This window comes from Sordaria macrospora, chromosome 2 (assembly GCF_033870435.1).
Source record: "Sordaria macrospora chromosome 2, complete sequence".
Lineage (NCBI taxonomy): Eukaryota > Fungi > Ascomycota > Sordariomycetes > Sordariales > Sordariaceae > Sordaria > Sordaria macrospora.
In genome coordinates, this window is record NC_089372.1 from 3,316,989 (window position 1) to 3,342,236 (window position 25,248).

A 25,248-nucleotide genomic window follows, 5' to 3' on the forward strand; every position below is an offset into this window, starting at 1 on the left:
GAAATGTGTCACGATGGAGCGCCTCCCTGAAGCACGCGTCTCATGTGCCTTCATGTGGTAGCCGGTGTTCACTCCGAGGCCCGACTGGAATGCTTCAACCACTTCACCAACCCCATCTCAGAGGTCTCAATGCCAATCCCACATTTCTCAAGTGGGCTCGCGACACCACTATAGAGTTTCACTACGGCACTCTTCTCAATATCTATGTCGCGTTTAAAGCCCAGTGGGCGGCTGGTGAGTCGCGACTTGCCCCCCTCAGCAATCCCCCAAGAGCATGACGCAAGGGAACATGCCTCGTGAAGAAATTTAGGGTCAGCCTCCCTACTTTGAAGATTCGCGTTTCACTGTCTCTTATGTCTAGCTTGATGCCCTCAGAGCAGGCAGCTCTGGTGTCCATGATGATTTCTTCTTCCTTACAGTCTTTGTGAATATTGTTGTCGCCTCTGTTACTACGACTTGATACCCTAGGCAGCGGTTTGCTCGCCATTTTTGTCGTCACCATGGCATCTTTCACGCATCTTCTCACCTTATTACTTTTCGTTGCAGTATCTAGTGCTGTCCTTTCAGTCTACTTCCGTATCGGCCCCAGATCCCCCCAGTCGCCAGAATCGGGGAGCCCTTCTCGTTTGTATTCTCCAAGTCAACCTTTACATCACCATCGACTATCACTTACTCGCCTACAAACTCCCCCAAATGGCTCTTGATCGACAGCGGTGCTCGGAGACTCTATGGTACACCAAAGGAGGCGGATATTGGGCCGGGAGAGGTGGTGGATATACCAGTTGGCCTGGTGGCAACCGATGAGGCGGGCTCAACAACTCTTGACTTCACTCTGATCGTTTCAAGAAAGACCGGTATTGAACTCGATATTCCTCTCAACCAGCAGATACCAGAATTTGGCTTCTTCTCCAAACCCCACACCATCCTGTCGCCGCCGAGGAACCAGTTCTCTTTCGTGCTGGACCCAGAAACCTTCTCAGTATCTTCGGACAAGCCATTGACCTACTATGCAGTCATGTCGGGCAACACTCCTCTTCCGGCCTGGATATCGTTTGATGCTGGCCGGCTTGCTTTCTCGGGACAGACTCCAGCTTTCGAGGCTCTCATCGACCCACCCCAAACCTTCGAGTTCCAACTCCTGGCCACTGACGCACCTGGGTTCGCCGGTGCCTCTCTGAGGTTAACATTGTGGTCGGGAACCACAGAGTTACGGCCAATCAGACGACAGTCGTCATCAACGCAACTGCCGGGGAGCCCTTTTCATACGATGGGCTGCGGAACAGCATCAATGTTGATGGCCAACCCATGACTTCCGGCGACGGTTTGACCGTGGCCTCTACCTTCAATATCCCGCCTTGGCTCACCCTCGAGAAGGACAATTTGCGCATGACCGGAACCCCTCCAATGACAGAAAAATCAACAAACTTTACCATTGCGCTCAAGGACAGCTTTGCGGACAGATTCAACTTGACTGGCATGGTTCAGGTCAGGGGCACTCAAGCCCAGGGCTCCAGCATGTTGAAGGATGAGTTGCCTGTTATCAAGGGACAAGCAGGGGAGCACATATCCTTCGATCTTGGCCCCTACTTAGAGGACCCCAACAACACGGAGATAGCTATCGATGACAATGCCTCGCCCTCATGGATCCATGTCCGCGAAGGAACCATTTTCGGGGACGTGCCAAACTCGTCAAAAAATTCCATCATGAGCGCCACAATAAGGTTGACCTCCAAAATTTCGGAAGCATCAGAGTCAGTCTTGCTAAATGTGCACATGCTGGCGGCTTCCGGGGACACGGCAGACACCACAGGTACTGACTCAGATTCGGGTGCGACATCGACTGAGGATCCGGGCGGTACGAAGCCAGGTCGGAAACATGCACCCACTCCTATCGGACTTATTTTGCTCTGCACTATCCTTCCCGGGCTCTTGCTTCTCGGCGCCCTCATGGGCATGCTTATCTGTTGCCTTAGGCGACGGAGAGAAGCCAAGCGGCCGAAGCTCAGTACCCGTGATGTATCGGGCCCTCTCCCGGGAACTTTCACCATCAATGTCACAAGCCCGGATGGGCAGAGCTCCATGGAGCAGATAACGGGACCATACAACACGCAAAGCACGATAGGTCGGATGTCACTGGCTGAACAGGACCGGAAGAGTGACCCTGAATCGGGTACCAGCCGCGAACATAGCTTCGATGGCGACGTGCCTCGCCCGCTTAGCACCATCCGGATGCTGCCTACCAACGAAGAACTGCTACCGGCGAGCAGCAGTCTTCTGGATGTCACAGATTCACCTCTCATGAGTGGTGCTATTACCAGAACCCCACGGAATCGGCGACACGAGAGAACACAGACACTCCTCAGTCACATATCGGAGACTAGCTACTATGAGGAACACTCCGCCGGATTTACCATTGACAACACTTTGGAGTTCCTCGGCAACAGCAACACGAGAGACTCGTTTCGGGACGGTGTCGAAGTCGACATTCCGTGCCTTGGTGATATCTCTAGCATCCAGCCCACGCCTAACTCTGCATACACGGGTGAGTCATCCTGGAGCAAACTAGGCTCCGGCCCATCTGTCCACAACAGATCTCCTGCGATAGGCTCGGTTCACGATGACCCTTCAGGCACTTCCGGCTCCAACCAGCCATGCTTGCGAGAAAGCTGGTATGGCCTTGGTTCAAGGGTCGTGTCATCAGCATCAAAGGCGTTGCCGAGAAGTTCGGGAGGGCAGCGAAGACAACACAGGCCGGTCTGCCCAGTCTATCAAGCATTCAGGTGTCTTTACACGAAAAGACACCAGACACATCGCTGGTATCAAATAAGCAGTCTAACAGCTCAGGCATTCCCGACTTCCCATCACCGCCACAAACGACGAAGCGAGCCATAATGCCCAAGTATGAAAGACCGGTAACGAGAAGAGCAGTCGGCACAGGGCGTATCGTTATCCCACGACAGAGGCTAGTGTCGACAAAGGTTGAAGTAGTGGGACGCCCGGATGATAACAGCCACAAACCATCAGAGGACAGGAAGCAAGCTCCACCGACCCCTAGCTTCGACCGCCCTACCCGGAACTCACTTGGGATCTCGTATGCAGACATAGCATCCGACTCACCCTTCCACCAGTCAAGCACATGGTCAACAATACCCTCCAGTCACGAATGGCATGATGAGACGATACAGAGCCTCGAGAATGGCGACAGCTTGTTACCAAGTCCCAGTCACAGACGCTCAAGGTCAGCATCACAACCAAATTGGGCACCATACAAGGACTTGCTCTCCAACATCAACGACGCCGCAAGCTCTGTATACCCACAGAGTCAATGGTCGTTTGCCCCTATTCCGCGGCCCCAGCCTCTTGGTGTTGCGTCCTCCATCGCGTCGCAGGGCTTGTCTGCGCGAGCTCCTACGCTTGGATCTGTTGGATTTCCCAAGGCTCCTTCATCGTTTTGGTTGGACGGGGATGCGCATGGAGATGGAGATAAGGAAAACAAGTGGGCAAGTGCGACGAGGAGTGGAAACCCGAGGTTTCGGCCACCGCAGCCGATAGCATTGGTGACTTCCCAGAGCAAGGCGAGTTCGGATTTTGCGGTTTACATTTGAGTTTAATACCCCGTTTTGGTTACCCTTTTGTGATCTTCCTCAATCTCTGCTCTTGTGCGAGTATGGATATCAAGTTCAATGTTTAGGCGTGACCGTTGTTTTGCCTAGCAGGCCTAGCCAGCTCGAATTGTACAACCCACCTGTGATACTTTTACTTTTACCACAGCCCCAAATTTTAGTTCTTAGTTCCAAAGAATGCCGTCATCACGAACCAGTGGCGGCGAAAAATGGTGCTACAGTATGATATCAGCCGCCAGCAGCCCAATGCAATCTCATGCTGTGTTCCCTCCCTTGGTTTCAGTTCGAAACCCAATCCCATAACAATTTTTACCAAGTAGCACAAGGCCCAGGTCAACAGGTCACGAGAGAGATTGGTTTCCGCTTTCCAGTGTCTCGCAATGTGGCAATGGGAATCCAAAGCATGGAAAATGGAAAAATAGGGAAGTCAGGGATGAAAGAAAAGCCTGAACCCAAATGCCGGGTGGGTGTGTGTGTCGTCATCGTTTGACCGCACAGTCGGTCTCAAAGTAGTGTATTCCCAGCTGTCTGGGCTTTAGGGCTTCAATTTTTCATCCCTAGTATTCCTGCGCTTGTGCTTGCCGGCTCCTCTCATCGTTAAACCACATAGATAGCTACAAATAAATGATGAAACAAAACGGGATTTGGAACGAAAAATAAGAATGCGACGCGCGCGAGAGAGAGAGAGAGAGAAAGAGTTAGTGTCGCCCGTGTGGAATGCGATGGATAGCGAGTTTTTGTCCCTGACTGAACTGATGACGAAATTTGGAACTTCAATTCCATCCCAAGCCGGAAAGTGTGGATAGTGGATTGAATTTGGACGGCTCTGGCTCGGGAATTATGGATTTGATTTTGTAGGTTCGATGACGCCAACCCAATCTTGTGTTCGGGAGCCTTGGACATCCCGTCTTCCTTTTCGCCTTCCCTGGTGAGAACTGAACCTCAACAGAAAGAGGACACCGCTACCTATCCCGCCGTCACTGGCAAGAACGGCACTCTGCTGTACGTAACTGGCAATGACTCCTGGCTCTTACCTAGGCTACCTAGGCCTTGCGGCCTAGAGTCGAGCGGTGTCTTTTTGGGAATAGCGATCCGCGGGGTGAACTGCCATCTTGAGGCGGAGTCACAGTGTGCCTTTCGACCACCCGATAAGCTCAAGACTTTGACCAACGTAGCAACTTTCATTCATTCCAAAGTATCTTCCTCCGTGTCATCATCTCATAGTCAGGCACTGTACTGCGTGTTGTTCCTCCAAAGAGGAAACATCGCCTTTCCTTTCTCAAGTAACAACCATGCCTTCCCAGGCTCTAAGGCTCAAAGGCCCTGGTAGGTAAAAGAGATCAGTAAAATTCACTGATCTGACGAAGAAAACAACGACAGCAAACGGGCAACGAAGCGCTGACTGCCTTGAGCATTATCCTCTCTGAGAGTCGTCTCGTTCGACTCAAAGTCGCACAACATTCCCAGCTACCCGCGCGCCTTTCCCACAACGAACTTCGGCATCGAAATACTTAAAGAGCCAGATTGGTTAATTCATCGCGTGACCAACGATGGAAAACTGTCTCGAACTGCGCCCGTGTCTGCATCGTTTGATCTCGTCGAATGCCGTCCGAGTTGAAGTTAAAAATGCTTTTTTCCACTTTCAGCTGAAGCCTGCCAAAATGCCTCCAGGTCCTGTACAAGAAATACACCTACCAACCGCGGAGGCATCCGCACCCCTGCAGCTCATTACCCCACATTGGGTCTCTGTCTCTCGGCGGCTCGGGGTTGGTGAGTTTTCGTGCAGGACTGGACTCAGGTTAGGGGTCTCGCTGCTGCCAGAGGGGAGAGGAGCATCAACTGAAGGGTTCGTGGTTGAAACATCGCAAGCTCCAAAGATTTCCATTGAGCTTTGCTGCAATGCTTATATTCAAATTAAAAACTCAAACAAGGCATTTTACTTCTTGTCCAGACTGAACAACAATACTCCTGTGACAATAATGCCGTGACAATCTCGAGAAAGAATAGTTCACAGCTTTGGGGCAACGTCCACCCGCAGCAGCGCGGCGCGGCGCGGCACCTACCATAAAAGCTCAGCTGGGCTTTTGCGGGATGAAACAGCCGGGGAACCCCGCTTCACGACCAGCAGCAGTTTCTTCTCTGCAGGGCAGGGGGATTTATCTGTAGAGCTCAGGTGGTGACGACTTAGGTTCCTCTTTAGCTGCCCACCGGTCGGCCTCACCGGGGCGCGGGAACGCAAGGCTGACCAGAGGGTCCTATCGGTACGTCTCAAGATGAGATTGAACTTGGACCCCAAACCTGTGATCCGCGCAAGATATACCTAAACCCCATCGTACCCGACCTTTTATCTCTGCCTAAAGCTCTTTACGCTTCTAGACCTGATCATCTTGCTTGAATTGACGGCACATCCCAAAATCCCATACCGTCCGAAACCCTAATCATCACCGTACCGGACACCCTACCCTTATTCGACAGTCCCGTCAAAAGGTATTTTTGGTTACTTTGTGGAGTGACCTAGACTCTGTTGACTCCTAGCACCAAGACGGGCCAAGGAAAAATCAGATCCAACCAAAAGAGAAGAGTCACCATCACAGGCTGCCACTGAGAAAAACAAGGGCAACTCCTCTAGACTCGCATCCGGGCGATTACATAGCCTTTCCAACAGTCGCCGTCGCCATACACTACCTGCCTACATAGCAATCAGACTGTTCGTGAACCCTACGCACCTACGCGCGGATACCCGACCCAACATCATATCTGCAGAAAGAGCTACTATCGTTGCTAGTTCTAGCGTGCAGTAACATCTCGCAACCCGGCAGGTACTACAAAGCAGTTAGTCTCCGTTATCGATTGCCATCTGGGGCTGTTCTGGACCCGTAGCTCTCCAATCCACAACCCACCAGCCCACCCACACCTGTCAACCCGGACGGGCAGGGCCTTGCTGCCATACTACCAGACTGGGAGAGAGGAGAGACCTGGCTGCTGCACATCCATCTTCCCTCCAGCCAAAGAACCCAATCTTGCCAACAATCTGCTGCAATCCACTCCCGAACAGCAAACCACCACCAGACCTCCACCCCTTTCGATATTCGAGCTTCTCCTCCGCAAAAGTAACACGATTAAAGTTTAACTTTGTCACGAGCCTCGTCGCCGACTAATACCAAACTACCAACATCTACTCCCAAACCACCACTCCACATCTCATCATGGGCCAGACACTTTCTGAGCCCGTCGTCGAAAAGGTGCGTGGCAATCATCGTGACCACTCGTTCATCGTGTGAATGCCGTCCGTCCCCCGCGCCTGGTCTACCTACTCTTGACGAGTAGTACTGCCTCCATCATCTTTCCTCCCTGCTACAAGACAAGCACAAACACACGTCGAACCACTCCTCTACCACATCGCAATCGCGCGACCGAGCTGCCTCCCTGTTTGTCCTGCTCATTGCCGCCTGCCTTCGGATCGCCCAACCGTCAGGTCCTCGCGAACAAGACGCCGTGGCCTTGGTCCTGCTCTCTTCCCCCTCCTCACGCACCCATGCTAGCTGGCTCCTACACGCGCGCCGCTGACCGCCATCGGCTGCTGCCCTGAATCCTACCTACGCCGCCACCCCGCCTTTGCCCCGCGCGCTGGGCTGACCAAGCCGGACGGAAGTACCACGTGAAGCACAAACGCACTTCGCTACAAGAACCAGTTGGCTAACTCGATTGATTGTCTTTCTCTGAACCATAGGCGTCGGCAACTGGCGGCGATGAACGCCTCATCTACGGCGTGTCGGCCATGCAGGGCTGGCGTATCAGCATGGAGGACGCGCACACGACAGTCCTCGACCTACTAGCCAACAACCCCAAGGAGGCCAAGGAACACAGCCAAAGGCTCTCCTTCTTCGGCGTCTTTGACGGCCACGGCGGCGACAAGGTGGCATTATTCGCGGGCGCCAACATCCACGACATCATTGCGAAGCAGGACACATTTAAGACCGGCAACTACGAGCAGGCTCTCAAGGACGGCTTTTTGGCGACTGACCGGGCAATTTTGAACGGTACGATATTGAAAACCCCTTTTCTTGGCAAGCTGTGGGCTGTGTGCTGCGGGCTGTGTACGGTGCGAAACAAGAGAAAAAACGAGGAAACTAATATTCGCCCCCCTTATGTTGCAGATCCCAAATACGAGGAGGAAGTCTCTGGGTGCACCGCATGCGTCGGTCTTATCAGCGATGATAAAATCTATGTGGTGAGTTGTACTCGGAAGAAAACGAACCCCCCCCCCCGGCTGGCGAACCGCTCTCCCTAACCCTATTTGTTTACTTTAGGCCAATGCTGGCGATTCGAGATCCGTACTGGGCGTAAAGGGCCGCGCGAAACCTTTGTCTTTCGACCACAAGCCTCAGAATGAAGGTACGCAGTTGCGCGCGCGCTCGCTGATTCTTGGGAGGACAAGGGCCCATGCTAACCAGTGCTTGTTTGTGATTTTCTAGGCGAGAAGGCTCGTATCACTGCCGCTGGCGGTTTCGTCGACTTTGGTCGCGTGAACGGAAACTTGGCTCTCTCTCGAGCTATTGGCGATTTTGAGTTCAAGAAGAGCGCCGAGCTGGCGCCCGAGCAGCAAATCGTTACCGCATACCCCGACGTTATGGTCCACGACTTTTCCGATGATGACGAGTTCCTCGTACTTGCTTGCGACGGTAAGAGAAGGCCAGATCCTGTGTACAGCCGCGCGTTTAGCTAACACACGTTTTCCCTGCAGGTATCTGGGATTGCCAGTCTTCCCAAGCGGTTGTCGAGTTCGTCAGGCGAGGCATTGCCGCCAAGCAGGATTTGGACAAGATCTGTGAAAACATGATGGACAACTGCCTGGCCTCCAACTCGGAGACGGGTGGCGTTGGCTGTGACAACATGACCATGATCATTGTTGGTTTCCTCAGGGGACGGACTAAGGAGGAGTGGTATGAGGAGATTGCCAAGCGCGTTGCCAACGGTGACGGCCCTTGCGCTCCTCCCGAATATGGTAGGGAAACACCATCCCCCTGACTGATCTCATCATCATAACACAAACTCCACCATATCATAACTTCCCCGTATTTCCCTATATCTCCCTCTTAAACCTTACGTGTACTTCATATAACCCAGCTCGTTTTCGATGGCACATACGCTCTACTTCTCTACCATTCTTATGAGCTTGACACTAATACCATGTCTGTTTGTTCCCCACGTTATAGCTGAGTTCCGCGGTCCCGGTGTGCATCACAACTTTGATGATAGTGACAGCGGGTATGATCTCGAGGACAACGGAAACAAGGGCAAGCCCTTCGGCATGGGTGGCTACAAGGGTCGCATCATCTTCCTCGGCGACGGAACTGAGGTCCTGACCGACGCCGACGACACCGAGATGTTTGACAACGCAGAGGAGGACAAGGATCTTGCCAGCCAGGTCTCCAAGTCCCCCTCAAGCACATCAGCGAACGATAAGGCCGCCCAGACGTCGGCTGCCGACCAGGACCAGAAGGAGCAGGCTGCCATTGCCGCGGCGGCGGCGGATAACAGCACACAGCAAAACGCCAAGAAGGAGGAGGGAAGCTCGCCGGCTAAGGCTTAGGTAGACCCAACAGCTGAAAGCGGTAGCAGCGAAGAGGAACCCAAGGAGCTGAAGGTGACGATCCCTCGGGGATGTTTTCCCTGTTGATTGATGGCATCTTTGATGATGAAGTTTGATATAGCAGGCAGGCGCACGCATTCCCCTGCGCTGCACGGGATGACGGGATTGGGCACGAACGCCTTATGATGAAGTTGTTGAAGTTTTGTTGTTGTCAAAGAGATTCTCATGAATGCAAGTTAGTAGTATACTGTTTTATGGAAGTATGGGTTTTTGCAGCACGAAGCCTGGTGAAGCGGGTGGTGGGTTATTGGGCTATTGGACCAAGACAGTGTGGGTGGAGAGGAGAAGGACGGGTCGGTCGATCGGTTGTTGTTGTTGCTTCACAAAGGGGATGATGGAGATACCAAACTCAAGCAAAGTCAAGTCAAGTCACGCCAGAAGATGATGCTTTTTATGACGATTACGTTACCTCCCTTGTCTGGAACCTGTGGATTTCTTGTACTCAGTGTACTGCGTAATGTTTGTATCGTCTACGCGAGTCTACGCGGAGCAGAGCATGTCGTGTAATGCCATGGGAAGGTTCAGGTGCTGCACGCTTGTATGGGTAGTGAACATCGCTGTCAATGTAAACTAACCCTTTCCATACCGGAAAACTAGACGAAGATCATAGTTACTATACTCCCTGCCTCATCTTGGTTATCTTAATTGTAGGCTTCACATATGTGAGAAGAGGCTCGGAAGGGTCCTGAGAGAGACTGAGAGGAGACTTGGAAAACGTCGAGGCAGAGAGAGACTTGTCACATAACTTGAGGCTTACAGACAGACATATTAGTACCCCTGGGGTTAGTGTTTGCTCTTTTCTTTTAGCTTTAGTAGTCTCTACTGTTACTTCATTTCTGTTCACCACTTCAACTTCTCTTTCGTTGAACCGTCACTTCACTTTCTATATTATTCACTTTTTGTTTGATTTTTGTTCCCTTTTTATTCAACCTTTATTCACCTTTATTCACTTTCCGTCCACTTTCTCTTTGTTTGAACCGACTCTTCAGTCTACCGTGCCCACCTACCTAAAGAACACGTTCCTACTGACTTACCTAGACTCTTGCGCCAATCCCGGCGTCGTCAGTGCCACAAGCCATCAATCAATCAATCAGTCCCACCACCTCCCATTTTGCCTACCTGCCAGCCTCTGAGCCTCTGAGCCTCTCCGTCATCCGACTTCGTCCCAACTGTCCATCAGTCAGCCTCAGCCGTGGGCAACCGAAAGAGCGAGCCCAAAGGAACTCAGATCAAACCCAAAATCAAACCCAATACGACACACCAACCCGGAGCCCGGATCACTCAGTCAGCAGCTTGATCTGAACTTTTGAATGAAGGGCTTTTCATACTTGATGCCTAACTCAACTACCCAACTATCTATCTATCCATCTGCCTATCTATCTGGCTCCCATGGAAGAACCACCCAGACGGAATACACCAGGCTTTGCCCCTGGCTAGGTAGTTGGATCGTTTGGATCAAAGGTGTTACGTGCGTACGCCATCCCGCTGCTTAAACAACACCTAGGTTGATTCTTTGGGCGGAACGGCCTTCATCTTGGATTGCGGCGTTACCATGATTCAAAATAGCCGGCACTCGCGGCTTTGGCAGAGATTACCGATCGGGTGCTTTGTGACCGTAAGACAAGACGAAGGATCAATGACTGTTCGACACTTGGGAATTTGCTTCAGATCATAAGAGTTTCGCGAGAGAACTTGGAAAGTGACCAGTACCGCCTGGACTTGCAGATATACCCAATACCCATTGATTTTCATTACCGTTGTATAAAACCTAACCTAGGCCTAAACCTTTGTATCGTACTGTACTGTACTATAGTGATTGTTCGTTCGTATCTTGTGTGCCTTACTTTTGCTCTGCTCTCTTCTGTCATTACCACCACCACCGTTCACTTCCCTTTCCGTACCTTGTGTCTTTTCCCTTCGCCTTTGCAATCAACGATTCAAAGTCAACAACCCCTCAATATACCTCCTAGTATCCACACCAAACCCCTGAGCCAACTTGGTCGCTCCGTCTGCCCAACTGCCACCTCCAGCACCAGTACCCGCTTCATTACTAGCAGCAGCAGAACTACCAGCACCAGCAGCAGAACCACCAACATCGTCTGCCTCAGGCTTTCCGGTGCTACCACCAGCAACAGCACTCACAAAACTCCCAACACTACTAACCCCCCTCGTATGCCCCAAATGACCAAGCTGTCTCTCAGCAACACCAACAGATAATCCAGTCCCACTTTCTCCCGCAGTAGCCTTCCTAATCAAAAAGATTTCTTTAGAAACCTCAACCATATCATCCCTCCTCCTTCTTCTCGAAGATGATGATGATGACGTGTTACTAGTGCCGCTAGCAGCAGAAGGATGCATGGAGGCGGGGGGCATGGCGGTTTCACTTGAATTATGTTCGTCGTGGTCATATTCTTCTTCTTCTGCGTCCTCGCCTTGTCCCTCGTTGTCGGCTTCGTGGCCAGGTTCGGGTAGTTGTGAATGGTCTGTAGGAATGCTGGAGATGGAGTCGTCTGATGCAGATGCGGATGCCGATGCAGCAGAAGTACCGGTGGGATCGGAAGAGCCAGATGGAGCAGTGGAAGAAGGACCAGAAGCCTCCGGATTAGGCGAAGCGGAAGCAGAAGAAGAAACAGGCGTCCTCCGCCTTCTCCTCAGAGTCTGATCGCTCGCTCTTCTTTCGCGCCGGGGTTTATTGACGTTGGAGAAGAACATCTCGTCTGTGTTGTTGTTGGAGTTATTGTTGGCAACTGTAGGTGACCCTGAAGCCCCTACTGGGGAAGCAGTCCTCGTGCCAGAACCTGACGAAGAGACGGACAGAATATGCTGGTGATGTCCTTGAGACTCAGCAGCAGCAGTCCGTTCCAAAATCCGGTTCCAAACCACCCACCACCCTCTACTCGTCTTGCAGGTCCTCTCATAACCGGTGAGGTTATCATCGCGGGTATTAACGAACATGTTGAGAATCTGATTATGTGTGTTCAACGCTTCGATGCGGCTCCAGGGTGCTTTAGCCGTCTTAGCCGGTGCCGTCTCCGCGCCACCACCACCGACGACACCGGCAGCCACGGGAACGGGAGGTTCAGGGATGTTGGGGATCGTTGAGTGAACAGTTAACTCCTTCGGGTCCCAGACAAGATCGTAGATCTGCCCACTTCCTCCCGCTACCGAATCAAAGGGACGTTCTGGCCTGTAAGCCGTAGCTCGCAACAGCGACTTTCGCAGAGGAGCCATCTGCTGGTGCAAATTCCTGTAGAAGCCTTCGAAAGCGAGCGAGTCGGTGCGCAGCTGGAAGAGGAACACAAAAATGAAGGGACGCATGACGTAGACCACCACGCGCAGCTTCTTGGTCTTGTTGCGGTCTTGGCTGTCGAAGCTGGTGGACGCGGAGGTGATACCCGTAGTACCGACGCTTCCTTTGCTACCCAGCGATGACCCGTTTCCGAAGCCGGTTTGGTTCACGGAACGAGAGGTTACGGAGCCCGTTCTAGGGGTCGGCGTGGGGCTGTTGGCTGTTGTAACAGTCGTGACGCGGCGATGGCCATCATCATTAGTGACAGTCACTGTGCCAGTGCTGGTACCCTGGGGCTGGGTCTCAGCAAGCTCGGTGTCATGACTGCCAAAGTCCTGTTGAAACTGTGAAGCGCGACAGTTTTCGCCTTCACTTTCAATCTCGACGGTCAAAGTGCGCAAGAGCAGGCGCGAGTTCGAATCTTCCATATCAAAGGGATCGATGGGCTGGGCGTCGGGACTAGTAGCAGGTGTACCGTCCAAGTCACCCATAAGACCGATCAAGAACTGGGAGTCCTTGGGCGGCTTCTTTGGCTTCTGATCCTCGACCTTGTCCTTCTGCCTTTCGGCGGGCTGAGAGCTGCCACCCATTCCCAAACTCCAATGGGTTCCGTAGCCCATTTTCAGGTAACTGAACAGATGGCCCACGCCTCCATGCTCATCCGTCGTCGTCGGGCTAGCTGGTGTCCCCGTACCCGTGTGACTTGCCAGATCCTTGCCTTTAGTCGAAGGGTGCAGCGAAGTAACCGGCCTTGGCGGTCCGGACGGCCTGCCATCTGTATCGGAAGTCGTCTTGCTCTGCTCTGCCTCTGACGGCGGTGTTGCCTTTGGTTTCGGCGGCGGCAGCCTCAGATCCGACACCTTCAACCCCGGCGACATGACCTCCCCAAGCGGTGCAATCTTCGTCCTGCTTTCCTTTTGTCTATGCTGCCTCCTCGGTGGTACTCTCGTCGCTGTGGGGCTCTCAATAACCCCGTACGCGTTCTCTCCCCACGTATACATATCCTCCATCCACCAGATGATCGACCGCAACGACTGCCTCGACAGCGCCCCTGTGCCCAAGAAAATTGCACCATCGTCTGCTCCGGGTTCCGCTCCGGTACCAAGCCACTCCGTCGGCTCTTTCCCTTCTTCACCCGGTTCTCCAAATTTGCCCACCACCAGATCTACTAGTCCCTCGACTCTGTCCACCATCCCCTCCAGCACCTCCCTCTCTCCCGAGCCCCGATCCTCTTCTCCCACGCCCACACCAAGTTCCCCGCTAGCAGCAACCTTGATCCCACCATAGATGTTGCAAGCCGGGTTGCCATGTAGAAGCACGTTCCAGGTGGACAGGAACAAATCCCAGTAGCGGCTGAGCAAGGTGACAAATTTAGGCCTTTGGGCGCGCACGAACAAGGACGAGAGGGAGCTGTCGTGATGGAGGAGGAAGCAGGCGTGGGCACGGAGCAGGTCCCTCAATAACAGGGCGGCGGGCTTGAGTTCGCGAGAGGAGTATTCGGCTTTTTGGTGTTCTTCAGTTGCTGTTGTCGATGATGCGCCGGCTCCTCCTTTGCGAGGGCTGCCAGGGATGGGCGACTGGGTAGGGGAGGCCGGGGTTTTGCTGCTTCCCGAGGACTGGTTGGGGAGGGGAAGACGGGTGAGGTCTATAGACTGTTCATTTCGGATGTGTCAGTGAGTTTTCATGCGATCCTATCTTACTTTGATGTTGTAGGTCATGGTGGTTTGGGATAACACCGAAAACAAACTTACAGCCAAAATCCACCACCCCGGCTCCAACTCATGGAGCACCACCCTACTCTTCTCGGTATCAATCGTATTAACCGCCTTCCCGCCCGAGAAACTCTTGCCAAACTCAACCATGCCCTGGGCCAGTCCTATCTGCCTGAGGCGCTCATTCTTCTCCTCTTGCGAAACGGCTTCCGTGCCAGGGGCTGTTGTTCCGGATACAGAACTTGTTGGCGCATGATGACGGCGGGAGCGTGATGATCGGTCCGACCGATGTCTTCTGCGCTGCTGGTCCTTCAGTGTCGTGACCGAGGCGTAGTAGACGATCTGGTCTTCGAGCGTCTCGTCCGTAGTGCCAAGACTGGGGTTGTAGATGGCTAGGAAACCAAGCTGGGCGGGGACGATGCTGTTGGTTTTTGGTCCTCCGGACGGCCCCGTAGAGGTGGCCGATGCCATGATGCCCGGTGACCTGGGTTAGGTACCGCTAATCTACCGACCGGGCTCGGAACGGAAGAATTGAAAGTGTGGATATCGATCGGTGGTATGCCCTTCGGGGCGGGGATGTCTGTCGGCAGAAGTGCGGGCGTGCGTGCGGCGGCGGAGGCTGGCTGTAGAGGCGGGGGTACGGGGTACGGGGTCGGTAGTCGGTGCGGGTACCGATGACTGGCTCCGATCGGTGGTCTGGTATGGATCCGTAACCGAAAACGGAACGAAGCTACGGAGCGGAGAGAGGACCCTTCAGACAGGTCGGGGTGTGGGTTTTGATCGGGGAGCGGTGAGTTTGACAAAGGCTGTCAAGAGCCAGACTCTCGGGCGCGTGATGATGTCGGAGGCTGTGTGATGGGTAATGCTCCACCTACACGCACGGCACTTGTTAAAGAGCTTTGGGAAAGAGTGAGAAGGGATGGTTCAACCCGTTGGTGTTTCGTACTCGTCACTACCCTACAACCCAGATGACAAAGGAAAAGACACTATCATCGAAGTGTCAACTGAAGTGTTGCTTTCAAAGTTGTCTCGTCTTTGAATTTTGTGACGATGGGTTGCCAGTTTAATAATTTCAGCTGAAGAAGACCAGACACGTTCATCCAAACGATCTCGGGGACCTTTTCACAATCGATGGCGATCGAGATGACCTGATTTGGACACGCTTCTGGTGGTCTGGTGGATAAGTTAAGATCCCACGCAGGTCCCGACCTCGTTAGCGATGGAGCCTTTGGGCTTGGGGGGGTGGAAGCTGAGCAAAATGGAGTGGATTGGAAAAGGACGAAGATACTGCCGGAATACCAGTACGAATCCGATGTCCGATGGGGGGCCACTGTCGTCATCGCTCTTCTCTCTGACTGGGACAAGGGCCGTTTCTTTAGTGGCACCTTAACTGCTGCTTGCTTGTGCGAATGGTGGGGTACACAACGGGTACCTCACAGGCGTCACCACTATCGTTCAGCCAACAAACCCCCTTTTTCCCATGTCTCGATTTACAGTTTCACCACAACCATGTTCGAAACATTTACCAGAGAAGCTATTTTCATGCTTCGTGTTTTCATGTTTATTTGGTATTGAACATACTTTTTACAGTCATTCAATTCGAGAATAACTTGATAATTAAAACTAATACAGCAGAGGGCGTAGTCATTCCGGCATGTACTGCCATGCCATGCCACGTTAAGGACACTTTTCCCTTTATTAGGCAGGCTTGTCCTTCTCCATTCTTGTAGATGCTCCCCGTCCGTCTGTAGCAATCTGAAAGGCGAAGAAGACCTCTGAATCAGTAGCCATTATATAAACTTGTTTGTTTGAGTTAAACCCTGTTTCCGTTCCGTTCACACAGAAGAAGTCCGTTTGTGAAAACCCCGGTTGTTGCTCTTAGTGGTTGTAGATAGAGTAAAGAGTAGAGTTGTGAAATACTCCGCGCGCAGATATCAGTAGCAGTAGTAAAAACGTAACCATATCCCAAATTCCCATAGTTCCACGAATACGCCGTCGTGAAATCTCTCTCGCTCTCCAAATGCATTGCTGGCCAACTTCCATACTCCGAGGGAATGTTTTGAGTCAATCAACATGCCTCCCACCCATGTCTTAACCCAAAAAAGAGCTTCCCATGTATTGTTGCATAAGCTAGCCAGCCAGCGAATACCCATTCCATTGTGTCATGCGTTGAAGCAGTAGTGATACAGCACAGGTGCTGTCAAAAAGAAATAAAAAAACCAAGGAGAGAACAGATCAACGCAAAAACAAACCCATGTACACGCAAAATAAAGATACGACAAATGATAAGGAGATGAAAACACCCAAGAAAAGAAAGACAATGCGAGCGCGCGCGAACCAACCAACACCATGGTATCTTCGAAAATTCAGGAGCCTCTCACGCTCCCATAGGCCCGCGCGCAATGAGGTTTGTCATCAAAAACAAAAAGATCAAAAAAAAAAAACAATACCAAAAAGAAAACAAGAAGAAACATGAGGTGACAGTCCCGTCGATGACTGTCATCATCAGCGTCGCAAGGTGCGGATTGGGATTGACATGGTCTAGACATCAATCTCCATCCTCGACGCGATATCCTCACTGACCCCCCGGTACGGAACATTCTGAGAGCGCCAACTTGAGCCCCCCTTATTGGTGGCGGCCGAAGTCGTTTGTTTAGTGTCATTGGCGTTGTCATCTGCATTCGCACCGTCTTCGAGGTCTTCTTCGTCCTCTTCGAAATCCCCCAGACTTTCGTCATCATAGTCGTAATCGACATCATCGTGATAGTTATGGTTGAAATCGCCATCAGCATCGCGGTTCCATATTAGACCGTCATCGGCCTCCATCTCGTCGTCATCCGCCATGACGCGCTCGGCGAACTGGTCTCCGAGCCAGTACCGAGCGCGCTTGTTGGCTCCGGCGTCATCGAGCTCCTCGTCGATCCCGTAGAGGACCCGACGGGGTCGCACGAGTCCTCCCTTTGCGGAGATGATGGCGTGGTGACCCGGTATTCTCGGACTATGGGACATGACCGGCATCCCGCGCACGTAGAGGTAGCAGACGCGCTTGAGAGTTTTGTTGAAGAAGAAGTAGTGGAGCGCCCAGATGGCACCTTCTTCCTCGTCAAAGGGGGCGTCGACGGGTTGGTATGAGAAGATGGAGCAGTCCTTGAGGTCCATCTCTTTGTCGATGGACGCCCACATGGCGGGGCCCCAGACCGGTGACATAGCGAGGCCCGAGGAGCCAAAGCTGGAGGCGGCAGCGGGCGAGGAGCCCATGCGAGGTATTGTAACGTCCAAGTAGGACGAGTTGGGCCGCACGCTTTGAAGGGTACTATCGATGTGGGCCATAACACGGCGCAACTCCTTCTCGCGCTTGAAGTCGTCGGGTCGCAGGACATTCGAGAAGTCGTAGTCGGGATGCGACGCATTGAGGGTGGCTATTAGGTAGGCGTAGGTGTTGCGGTTCGCCTTTTCGTTGAGGGAGCCGAACGGTGACGACCGCTCGAAGTTGATTGTCTCAGCGATTGATTCGCGCTGAGGTGGTGACAGTGACTTGCCAAACTTGATGAGGTTGTCATGTTGGGTTTGGAGAGACTGTTGGATGTTCTTGTAAAGACGCTTATCGGAACCCGCAGCCTTTGTTGTGTAGAGATCGCAGCTGCCAGTGATGTGACAGTCTGGTGTGTCGAAGTTGAGAGCGCTCGTCACAACATCTATCGCAGGAAGAGATAGAAACTGTGAAAGGGTCAATATTGCTTTCGACGATCAACCGCTTCTGGTATTTGGAGGGTAGCGGTGCCCGGTCCAACCGGTACGACGTATACTTGCCTTCATTTTGTCGGTGGTTGCGCTGGCATGCGACTTGTAAACGTGATTGATGTAAGGGTTAGGTGATGGAAGAACCTGGGGAAAGTGCGGTGATTGCAGGTGGTGTATGTATTATATTCGCGATGTGGTGCGACGAATAATAGGAGACGGTGAGAGTCGTAACAAGGGCGATGAACAAGTGGCAGACCCAGCTCCGCAATCGTTGTGGTCGTTGGTTGGAAGTGGGAGGGGTCGAATGATCGCCAGATGGGAGTTGTTTGAATGTAAGGTAGAGTGAGTTACCGCAAGGATATTGGGAGATATACCCGCTTTATTATTGTTTGTAGGAATTTTCAACCAGTGATTCTTGATCCCGGGTCGATCCGTGATGGCGCAACAGATTGATGCGAAACGTTGATGTTGGAAATAGGTGTTATTATTGTTGTCGGAAAAGGCGGTGCGGAGGAAGTGGGAACAGGGTTGGTGGTGAACGGGGGATGATGTGACCTATCTAGGTCCTCCGACGAGTCCGTGAGTTCGGGGGAAAGCGGTTAAGCTGGGATAATGGAAATCGTGCCTATCAGTTCACTGACTAAGTCCAGAATGTGAACAAAGGCAGAGACACGGGATGTATGATGTCTAGCGCAATGTCGAGTCCAGATAATGAAAGGGTAGATGTGGTGTAGGTAGAACGTTAGAAGTGGGGTTGTTGTTGTAAGTTGGCCTGATATGGAATAGGGTGATGATATCGTCAGATATCTGAGGAATCACTGGGTGATGTCCTGCTGCTTGGTTGAAGTGAGGTTGAGATCAGTTTGGCAAACAAGAGGTGGGAAAGGTGGGAGGAGGGACATCTTTGGAAAGATGAATCCCATGTGATGTTAACGTTTCCTTCCAAACCGAGTCAAACCAAGGGGAACGGCCGGGTATCGGTTCGGCATACGGCCATGGCACACTGACGCTTCCGTGGATGTTCAGCTTGGCTCCTCTTGTTGGTCATTGAAATCAGGGCCTCATCATCCAATGCTGGTGCCCGCCCGGTTGCGGTCTCGCTCCTTCCACTCCCTCCAGCCAGTGTCCTCACGCGGGGGCCCTCGTTAGGTATCTGACGTTTCAAGCCGTGCCATCAGGGCCAGAGCCAGTTCGCTGACGCTGACGGTAACAGGTGGGTGACCTTTCGGGTGAGTGGCCTGCTTGCGCCAGCCCACGTTGGCCTTGGCTCGCTGGGGATTGCTGGGGTGACGCTGGGGTCGACCCGCCAAAACCCCGGTCATGCGCCTGCTGGCTCCTCGAGTCGGGTGGAGTCGCACCCCCTAAATGATCGGCGTTCCCTTGTCACCACAATGTCTCCATTCCCACTCCGCCGTTCCGCCTGGAAACCTCCAGTCATCGTAACGAGTTCCTGTGTGTCAATGTGTGTCAATGTGTGTCAATGTTTGGTGTGTGTCCCGGCCTGAACGCTGTTCATGTTAATCATCGACCACAACCACCTGACGAATAGAGTATTCTCGACCCGCCACGAGCGTTGCTTGCGACGCTGATGTGGACAAACCTTTGGTGGGCATCAAGATAATGCCAACCCAACGTCCCCCGAGTGAGTCGACCTGTTTCTGCGCATGTACCCGACTGCGTGCGAGGTTAGAACGGATGGATCGGTATTGGCAACGCGCCGTTGAATCGTTGTTGTCAATTAGCACAACGCCGAGCCCATGCCCAGTGTACCGGATATGCAACCACTTGATTCCTCCCGCCATCGTCCATGACCAGGACATCAGTGGTGTATCCGGCCTCCGAGTGGCTCAGCTTTGGCAAGCTCATTAATCTACAATGCCCATATCTATATGATTAAGGAAAGGGAGTTTGCTCCCTCCTAATGGGTGACTGTAGCCCAGACGTCCTGCCACCACGCCACACCCTTCTCTTCCCTCGGCGCGATTATTATTGTCCTCCCTGATTGCATATGTCGTGTTCTTGTGCTTTCGGGTCGCCCCTCTTCGTCTATCCATCCGGTGCCGTCACCTATCGGAGGGAATGTGGTTGCTGCCACTGCTTCAGAGAATTCCAACCTTCTTGAGCGCGTTCTCAACCTGTTCCACATCCTGCATCAGGGATTCAGTATGCATTAGCGTGTGCTGCCAGGGTAAGTAGAACTCGACCAGTGGGTGGCAATCGCGAGTGTTTTGCGAGACTTCGGTCCTGGTCGGTGATGATTATGGAGAAAAAGACACCACAAGGCCTGTTCAGCCTTTACATGATCTTTGTAACTTCATCCTCGACCTGAGGAAGTGCAATAAATGTGTCAGTGAGTTCAGTGGTTTGCCATTAGGGGTCGTAACAGGGTGGGGAGCGTGTAGGCATAGCAACGCAGGAAGAATGAGGCTTCTGTCCGGGCAAGCGGTCACGGCTCCAAATGAAATAGTTGTACGCACCTCCATGTCCTCTAACGAGTCTTGTTGCGATATGCATCGTAGGACGTTCTTCTTGCTGCTTTCCTGCAACTCTCCCGCCAGCAGGAGTTCGTCAAGGATGTAGTAGGCCTTGGTAAAGGAGAAGATGATGTCGAGCTCGCAGACGTTGCCGTAGTACTTGTCCATCTGTTCGACGTAGCGATGGATGATCTCGAGGGTGATCAGCTCGTTGTCCTCGGAGGAGCATCCGGCGATGAAGAAAAGCGAGGCATATCGGCGGTAGACAATCTTGGTATCTGCAAACGAGCAAAGACAGTTAGCCACATCCGGCGACTCAGGAGAACTGGCGGAGCTTCTTGCCTTTGTACTCGAGAAAATTGCACATGCGAGTCCTCCTAGCCAGGACAAGCTGGGAAACGTCCTTGACGATCTTGGCCTTGTCCTTGGGAGACAGAGTGGTGAACCATTTGGCCAGGCGCTGGATATTTGAGGTGAGCGGTCAGCTGGGGGAAGGACACCGTGGTTGGGGACGAGAGCAACGCCCGCGGCGGGTTAGACGCACCACTTTGCCCTGGCGCGAAAGGAGGATTAGATAGCTGCAGAGCTTTGGGTTAGCTTGGGTTCCATGCGAATAGCAAAATCGCGGCAAACGGGGTACATACTGGATAGCCATGATGACGATGATTCCTCGAACTACCCAGGATCACGTTGAGCGGGAGTCAACAAAGTGATCATGGAGGTGTTGTCACGGGCGGGAAATTTGGACAAGGACACCACGCCGCCGACAGCCTGGACTCCTTGGAGCTGTCCAAAGGGGCGGGACGACGGCCGTCCAATGTGCGAAGGCAAGTGGGGCTCTGCATGGTACGGACGCTGTTAGTGTATCTGCTACTGCTCAGTTTCAGAGTACTATTAGGCGGCACTACAGTGCGTATTGTGTGCTTTAGTGCGCCAACACTTAACAGAAGCGTTAGTTCGATGATTGCCTGTGACAAGACAAGGGTTGGGAGTTGGACTCGATACCTCCTGTTGCCATTGTTGGATAAACCTCTCAGCGCAACAATGCCTCAACAACCAGGTTGAAGATACAATATCTCTAGTTGTTTATTTCTCAGTTTTCAGCGGTGTTTGGTTGATTTTATGTCATCTTCGGCCGGCATGACTCAAATAGTTCTCTTCCTCAGTGTTAGTGGTTGTAACAAGCGAACAGCAGCGTGGGAGAAGTACAAGGCTCCCCACGTTCTCTTCGCCTTTCTCTCCCACAACAAGACATTGTCAAACATCTGGTTGGTTGTCGCCCTCTTCTCCTTCAACGGCATCCCGCGTTTATATACACCGAAGTGTGCTTGAGAACGCAACCGGCAGTCATCAGATGCCGAAGCTGGCTTAGCTGCCGGTATTCTGGGAAATGCTCGCGATGTGCATTTCCGGCCTTGACAAGTTCGACTGGACTGTATGCACTTGTGCTTGCTCCTGGCGCCTTCCTTAGGTAGAGGCATGCTTCACCTAGCACAAGGTCAAGGTCCGAGAGTCGGATGAAGATCCCCGATTTATATCCTACAGATATCCCACATTGATAAGGTACTCTACTTGTCTTTCTGCTTGATACACGCTCAGTTTCTCAACAATGTTTTTTATCTCCTCGCCATTTTCGACCTTCATCTGTATCTTTAACCTTTCCTATCTCCAGTTACATTCCCCTACCATCGGCATCACAAGCTTACAAACAACAGAAGCAACTCCCATATCGGAACACCAAACCCCGGACCCATGCCCATGAATCATTAATAATCGGTTCTAGGCTCCATTGAACCATAACAAGTCGGACCCCACTAGTCAGAAGTCTAAAGTTCAAGAGGCAGATAGATTCGTCTTGCGCCAGGCGAACCTTTACTTTTTTTTAACTCATTCCCGAAAGAAAAGGGCTCCTCAGATTCAGCAGCCATGGCCAAGTTAATACTTTCTACCGGGTACGTCCCTCCCTCTCCCATTGTGTGGTTCCAGTGTCAGGCAAGATGGCGTGTGGCAGGGCATGTGTTTGTCTCTTGTCTCTTTACGTGTGCGACCTCGAGAGAGAAACTAGGGAAAATACTATGCCGCCGTTTGGACCCAATCGCTAATTGTGTGCTCAAACTTTTTTCAGAAACATCGTTTCCGGCGGCCCCTCCATCGTCCGCAAGCCCGGCGCATCCAACCTCGAACTCATAAACTCTTTGAAAGTCAGCTTTCAAGATGCGCAATTAGACTATGCCGACGAGATCGAGAACCTAAACGTGGACGTGAACGGGACGACGACAACTACAACGACCAATGGCACAAACAATGGCGTCCACGAAGCCACAAATGGCGATAGCAGCAACAGCAGCAACCCCGAGCCCGTCGCAGGCCCCCTCTACTGGACTGCGCAAGACCAGACGAAGAACACAATCTATGTCCCGCGCATCGATTGGGAAACCGCCGGTCTGCTCGAAGAGCGGTCGCAGTACGACATCACCGTCAAGATCTTCTTCCTGCCCACCACCACGCCCGACGTTTCGCGGCGGGCGGCCTACACATCGGAAGCGCTGTCACTAGTGCAAAAAGAGCTTGGCGGGATCTCAGATGTTGATTTGCTCGTCGTCTCGTTCCCGGGCATGTCCTTCGACGGCGACTGCGAGTGGGAAGCCGACAAGAGGAACGCTTCGCAAGGCGACGACGAGGCCGAGATCGCGACCTGGCAGGCGGCTGTCGAGGAGGCGCTTTACGCCCAGGGCCGTGTCAAGAGGCTAGGTATCTCCGAGTTCGGCACCGAGAAGCTGGCGAGGTTCATTAAAAGAGTGCAGGTCCCGCCCGCCGTGGACCAGATCAACATCAAGAATTGCTGCAACGTGCCGCCGCCGCTGGCGAAGCTGGCCAAGGAACAGAACGTGGAACTGTTGGTGCATAGCGATTGCACGGATATCTTGCCTGAGGGGACGCTGAGGGAGCTCCTCGGCCCTCAGGGAGCGGGTCTGCTGGCTGATCCTAAGGCGACGAGCAGCGAGGGCCTAAGCGGAAACCTTACGCCACAATGGGTGATTAAGTATACAGCTGTGGTGAGGAATAGGGGCGTGATTGAGAATAAGGGATACTTCGCTGGTGCTGAGTTGAATTGAGGCACTTTAGTATGGTAGGGGCTAGGGTAATAGAAGATACAAGACGGACCCAACGTAGCAAAGCTCGGGGTCGAAAGGGAGTTTTTGGATGGCGGCGGCAGGCAGGCAGGCATTTTGATTCTATTGATATTGATACCAATTGCGTTGTCTTCATTTTTCTTGGAACGAATGGGATTCTGGTTTTGCACGTTTCGCAGCAAGTTGACTGACAGCTTCAGCGATCAAGGTCCTTTTTACGGACAAACCATCATGGCAATCGTTCGTTTATGTGTATTGAGTATAAACCCCTGGGTATCTTTTTTCTCGCCATATCGTGCAAAGAAAGTCTACACCCTCAACCAATCATGCTCCTCTTCCTTCCACGCATCCTCACATCCTCCAACTTATGCAGTACCGACACTCCCTTCTTGCCAAACGTCTGCTTATAACTCTCCAGCAGATGCTCAAACAGGTTCTCCGCGCGGGGATGTGTGCTCGCGAACGCCCTCTCAAGGACATACAGATCTGTCGCCCTATCCTCGTCTGACTGGCTCTGGTTCGCCAAACCAAAGTCGATAATCACCACATCTCCCTCCAACAGCTTCGCCTTTTCCTGTGCTTCCTCACTTCCCACCCCATTCACCCCATTCGTCTCCTTCCCCTGGTCCGTCGTAGACTTGGCAGGTGGCCTCAACATCATATTACTGGTAGTCAAATCCCCATGCACCACGCCCGTCCTGTGCAGTCCCGCTATCGCCGCACCAATCCTCTTCATCAGCTCCACGAGCGGGCCCTTCTCTTTTGCGTCTGCCTCTTTTTCCTCCTCCTCGTTTCGGGGCCGCTGGCCAAGCCACTCGTTGATCTTCACCCGCACGGGCGCGCCCTCAATCCACTCCACCGCGATCCAGCCCGCCGCGGCGTTCTGTGCGTACACAGCGGGCACGGGCACGCCCTCGCGCCGACACCGCTCGAGAACTTTGGCTTCGAAGGCTAGCCGCGCTTTGGTCAGCCGCGCGTCGAGGATCGGGTGCCGGTAGGGTTTGGGGGGTCGGTATTTGAGCGCGCACGGGATGTTGGGACTGAAGAAGGTTGTCTTGTAGAGGCGGCCTTCGGCGCCTTGGGTTATGAGGATGGGAGGGGTGGCGGAGGGGTGGGTGAGGATTGTGGGGAGGGGGAATTGGTGCTCTTGTTGGTCTTCGATGGCCGCGGGGGCAGCGGCGGCGATCGTGTCGGTCGCCATTTTGCGCTTTTTGGTGGGGGGTGATTGGGGGGAGGTGTCCATCAATTTGGTAATGGTATTTTCGGGATTTTGTGCTGGTTTGAATGTGCGATCGGAGTCGGTGATGTGGTTGCGCGTGGAATTGTGGTGGTGGTTGTTGATTTTCGCGAACTTTTGTTTTCCGTTGGCTTCAGTTGTCTGCAATTGCGACGGATGGAGGGGCACATTCGCTGGGAAAGGCATGGCGCCAAGACCCAAGGTACTATCCCACACAGGCGAGACAGGATAAGCACGAGGCAATATTGTTAACACTGTGCCGCTGAAAGCCAACACCAAGAGCGGCCCGTTGCCCGGTGAGTGATCTCGACTAAACCCTGAACATCCCCATATCAACATTGATCAACCTCGCAACTTTCGCAAATGTCATCAACTATCGTTTCCC

The 25,248-nt window shown here is 52.8% G+C and overlaps 7 protein-coding genes across 7 annotated transcripts; 3 read left to right on the top strand and 4 right to left on the bottom strand.

Annotated features, from left to right (window-relative positions):
- Nucleotides 1-89: 89 nt before the first annotated feature.
- SMAC4_06517 (uncharacterized protein) lies at nt 90-3,753 on the top strand (the record flags this gene model as incomplete). The annotated part of the gene is made up of 4 exons (XM_003345915.2): nt 90-234; nt 600-1,128; nt 1,206-2,542; nt 2,650-3,753. The coding sequence occupies 4 exons, from the start codon at nt 90-92 to the stop codon at nt 3,603-3,605; spliced, it is 2,967 nt and encodes a 988-aa protein (XP_003345963.1). The 3' UTR covers nt 3,606-3,753.
- Nucleotides 3,754-5,772: 2,019 nt separating this feature from the next.
- On the top strand, nt 5,773-9,874 carry SMAC4_06516 (uncharacterized protein). Its single transcript, XM_003345914.2, has 7 exons — nt 5,773-6,865; nt 7,354-7,663; nt 7,781-7,854; nt 7,934-8,018; nt 8,099-8,305; nt 8,368-8,628; nt 8,840-9,874. The coding sequence occupies exons 1-7, from the start codon at nt 6,830-6,832 to the stop codon at nt 9,214-9,216; spliced, it is 1,350 nt and encodes a 449-aa protein (XP_003345962.1). The 5' UTR covers nt 5,773-6,829; the 3' UTR covers nt 9,217-9,874.
- Nucleotides 9,875-10,231: 357 nt separating this feature from the next.
- On the bottom strand, nt 10,232-15,674 carry SMAC4_06514 (uncharacterized protein). The gene is made up of 2 exons (XM_066090464.1): nt 14,317-15,674; nt 10,232-14,217 (listed from the first exon to the last, which is right to left on the bottom strand). The coding sequence occupies exons 1-2, from the start codon at nt 14,746-14,748 to the stop codon at nt 11,206-11,208; spliced, it is 3,444 nt and encodes a 1,147-aa protein (XP_065946143.1). The 5' UTR covers nt 14,749-15,674; the 3' UTR covers nt 10,232-11,205.
- Nucleotides 15,675-16,738: 1,064 nt separating this feature from the next.
- SMAC4_06513 (uncharacterized protein) lies at nt 16,739-18,488 on the bottom strand. Its single transcript, XM_003345911.2, has 2 exons — nt 18,084-18,488; nt 16,739-17,972 (listed from the first exon to the last, which is right to left on the bottom strand). Exons 1-2 carry the CDS (start codon nt 18,091-18,093, stop codon nt 16,819-16,821), a joined length of 1,164 nt encoding a protein of 387 aa, XP_003345959.1. The 5' UTR covers nt 18,094-18,488; the 3' UTR covers nt 16,739-16,818.
- A 1,251-nt stretch (nt 18,489-19,739) lies between these two features.
- Nucleotides 19,740-21,282, bottom strand: SMAC4_06512 (uncharacterized protein). Its single transcript, XM_066090463.1, has 5 exons — nt 21,137-21,282; nt 21,037-21,070; nt 20,835-20,952; nt 20,496-20,770; nt 19,740-20,343 (listed from the first exon to the last, which is right to left on the bottom strand). Exons 1-5 carry the CDS (start codon nt 21,145-21,147, stop codon nt 20,314-20,316), a joined length of 468 nt encoding a protein of 155 aa, XP_065946144.1. The 5' UTR covers nt 21,148-21,282; the 3' UTR covers nt 19,740-20,313.
- Nucleotides 21,283-21,692: 410 nt separating this feature from the next.
- Nucleotides 21,693-23,608, top strand: SMAC4_06511 (uncharacterized protein; the record flags this gene model as incomplete). The annotated part of the gene is made up of 3 exons (XM_003345909.2): nt 21,693-22,055; nt 22,208-22,444; nt 22,618-23,608. The coding sequence occupies exons 2-3, from the start codon at nt 22,419-22,421 to the stop codon at nt 23,606-23,608; spliced, it is 1,017 nt and encodes a 338-aa protein (XP_003345957.1). The 5' UTR covers nt 21,693-22,055; nt 22,208-22,418.
- Nucleotides 23,609-23,725: 117 nt separating this feature from the next.
- Nucleotides 23,726-25,049, bottom strand: SMAC4_06510 (uncharacterized protein; the record flags this gene model as incomplete). Its single annotated transcript, XM_003345908.2, has 1 exon — nt 23,726-25,049. One exon carries the CDS (start codon nt 25,047-25,049, stop codon nt 23,943-23,945), a length of 1,107 nt encoding a protein of 368 aa, XP_003345956.1. The 3' UTR covers nt 23,726-23,942.
- Between the last annotated feature and the right edge of the window lie 199 nt (nt 25,050-25,248).

Coding starts and splice junctions, on each gene's coding strand:
- SMAC4_06512 (XM_066090463.1), bottom strand. Junction 20,771..20,834: donor CAATTTTCTCGAGTACAAAG/GCAAGAAGCTCC, acceptor GCTCGTTTGCAG/ATACCAAGATTGTCTACCGC. Junction 20,344..20,495: donor ACTCGTTAGAGGACATGGAG/GTGCGTACAACT, acceptor GCACTTCCTCAG/GTCGAGGATGAAGTTACAAA.
- SMAC4_06516 (XM_003345914.2), top strand. CDS start 6,830: ATGGGCCAGACACTTTCTGAGCCCGTCGTCGAAAAG. Junction 6,866..7,353: donor CTGAGCCCGTCGTCGAAAAG/GTGCGTGGCAAT, acceptor TCTGAACCATAG/GCGTCGGCAACTGGCGGCGA. Junction 8,629..8,839: donor TTGCGCTCCTCCCGAATATG/GTAGGGAAACAC, acceptor CCCACGTTATAG/CTGAGTTCCGCGGTCCCGGT.
- SMAC4_06514 (XM_066090464.1), bottom strand. CDS start 14,748: ATGGCATCGGCCACCTCTACGGGGCCGTCCGGAGGACCAAAAACCAAC. Junction 14,218..14,316: donor CGGGGTGGTGGATTTTGGCT/GTAAGTTTGTTT, acceptor CGAAATGAACAG/TCTATAGACCTCACCCGTCT.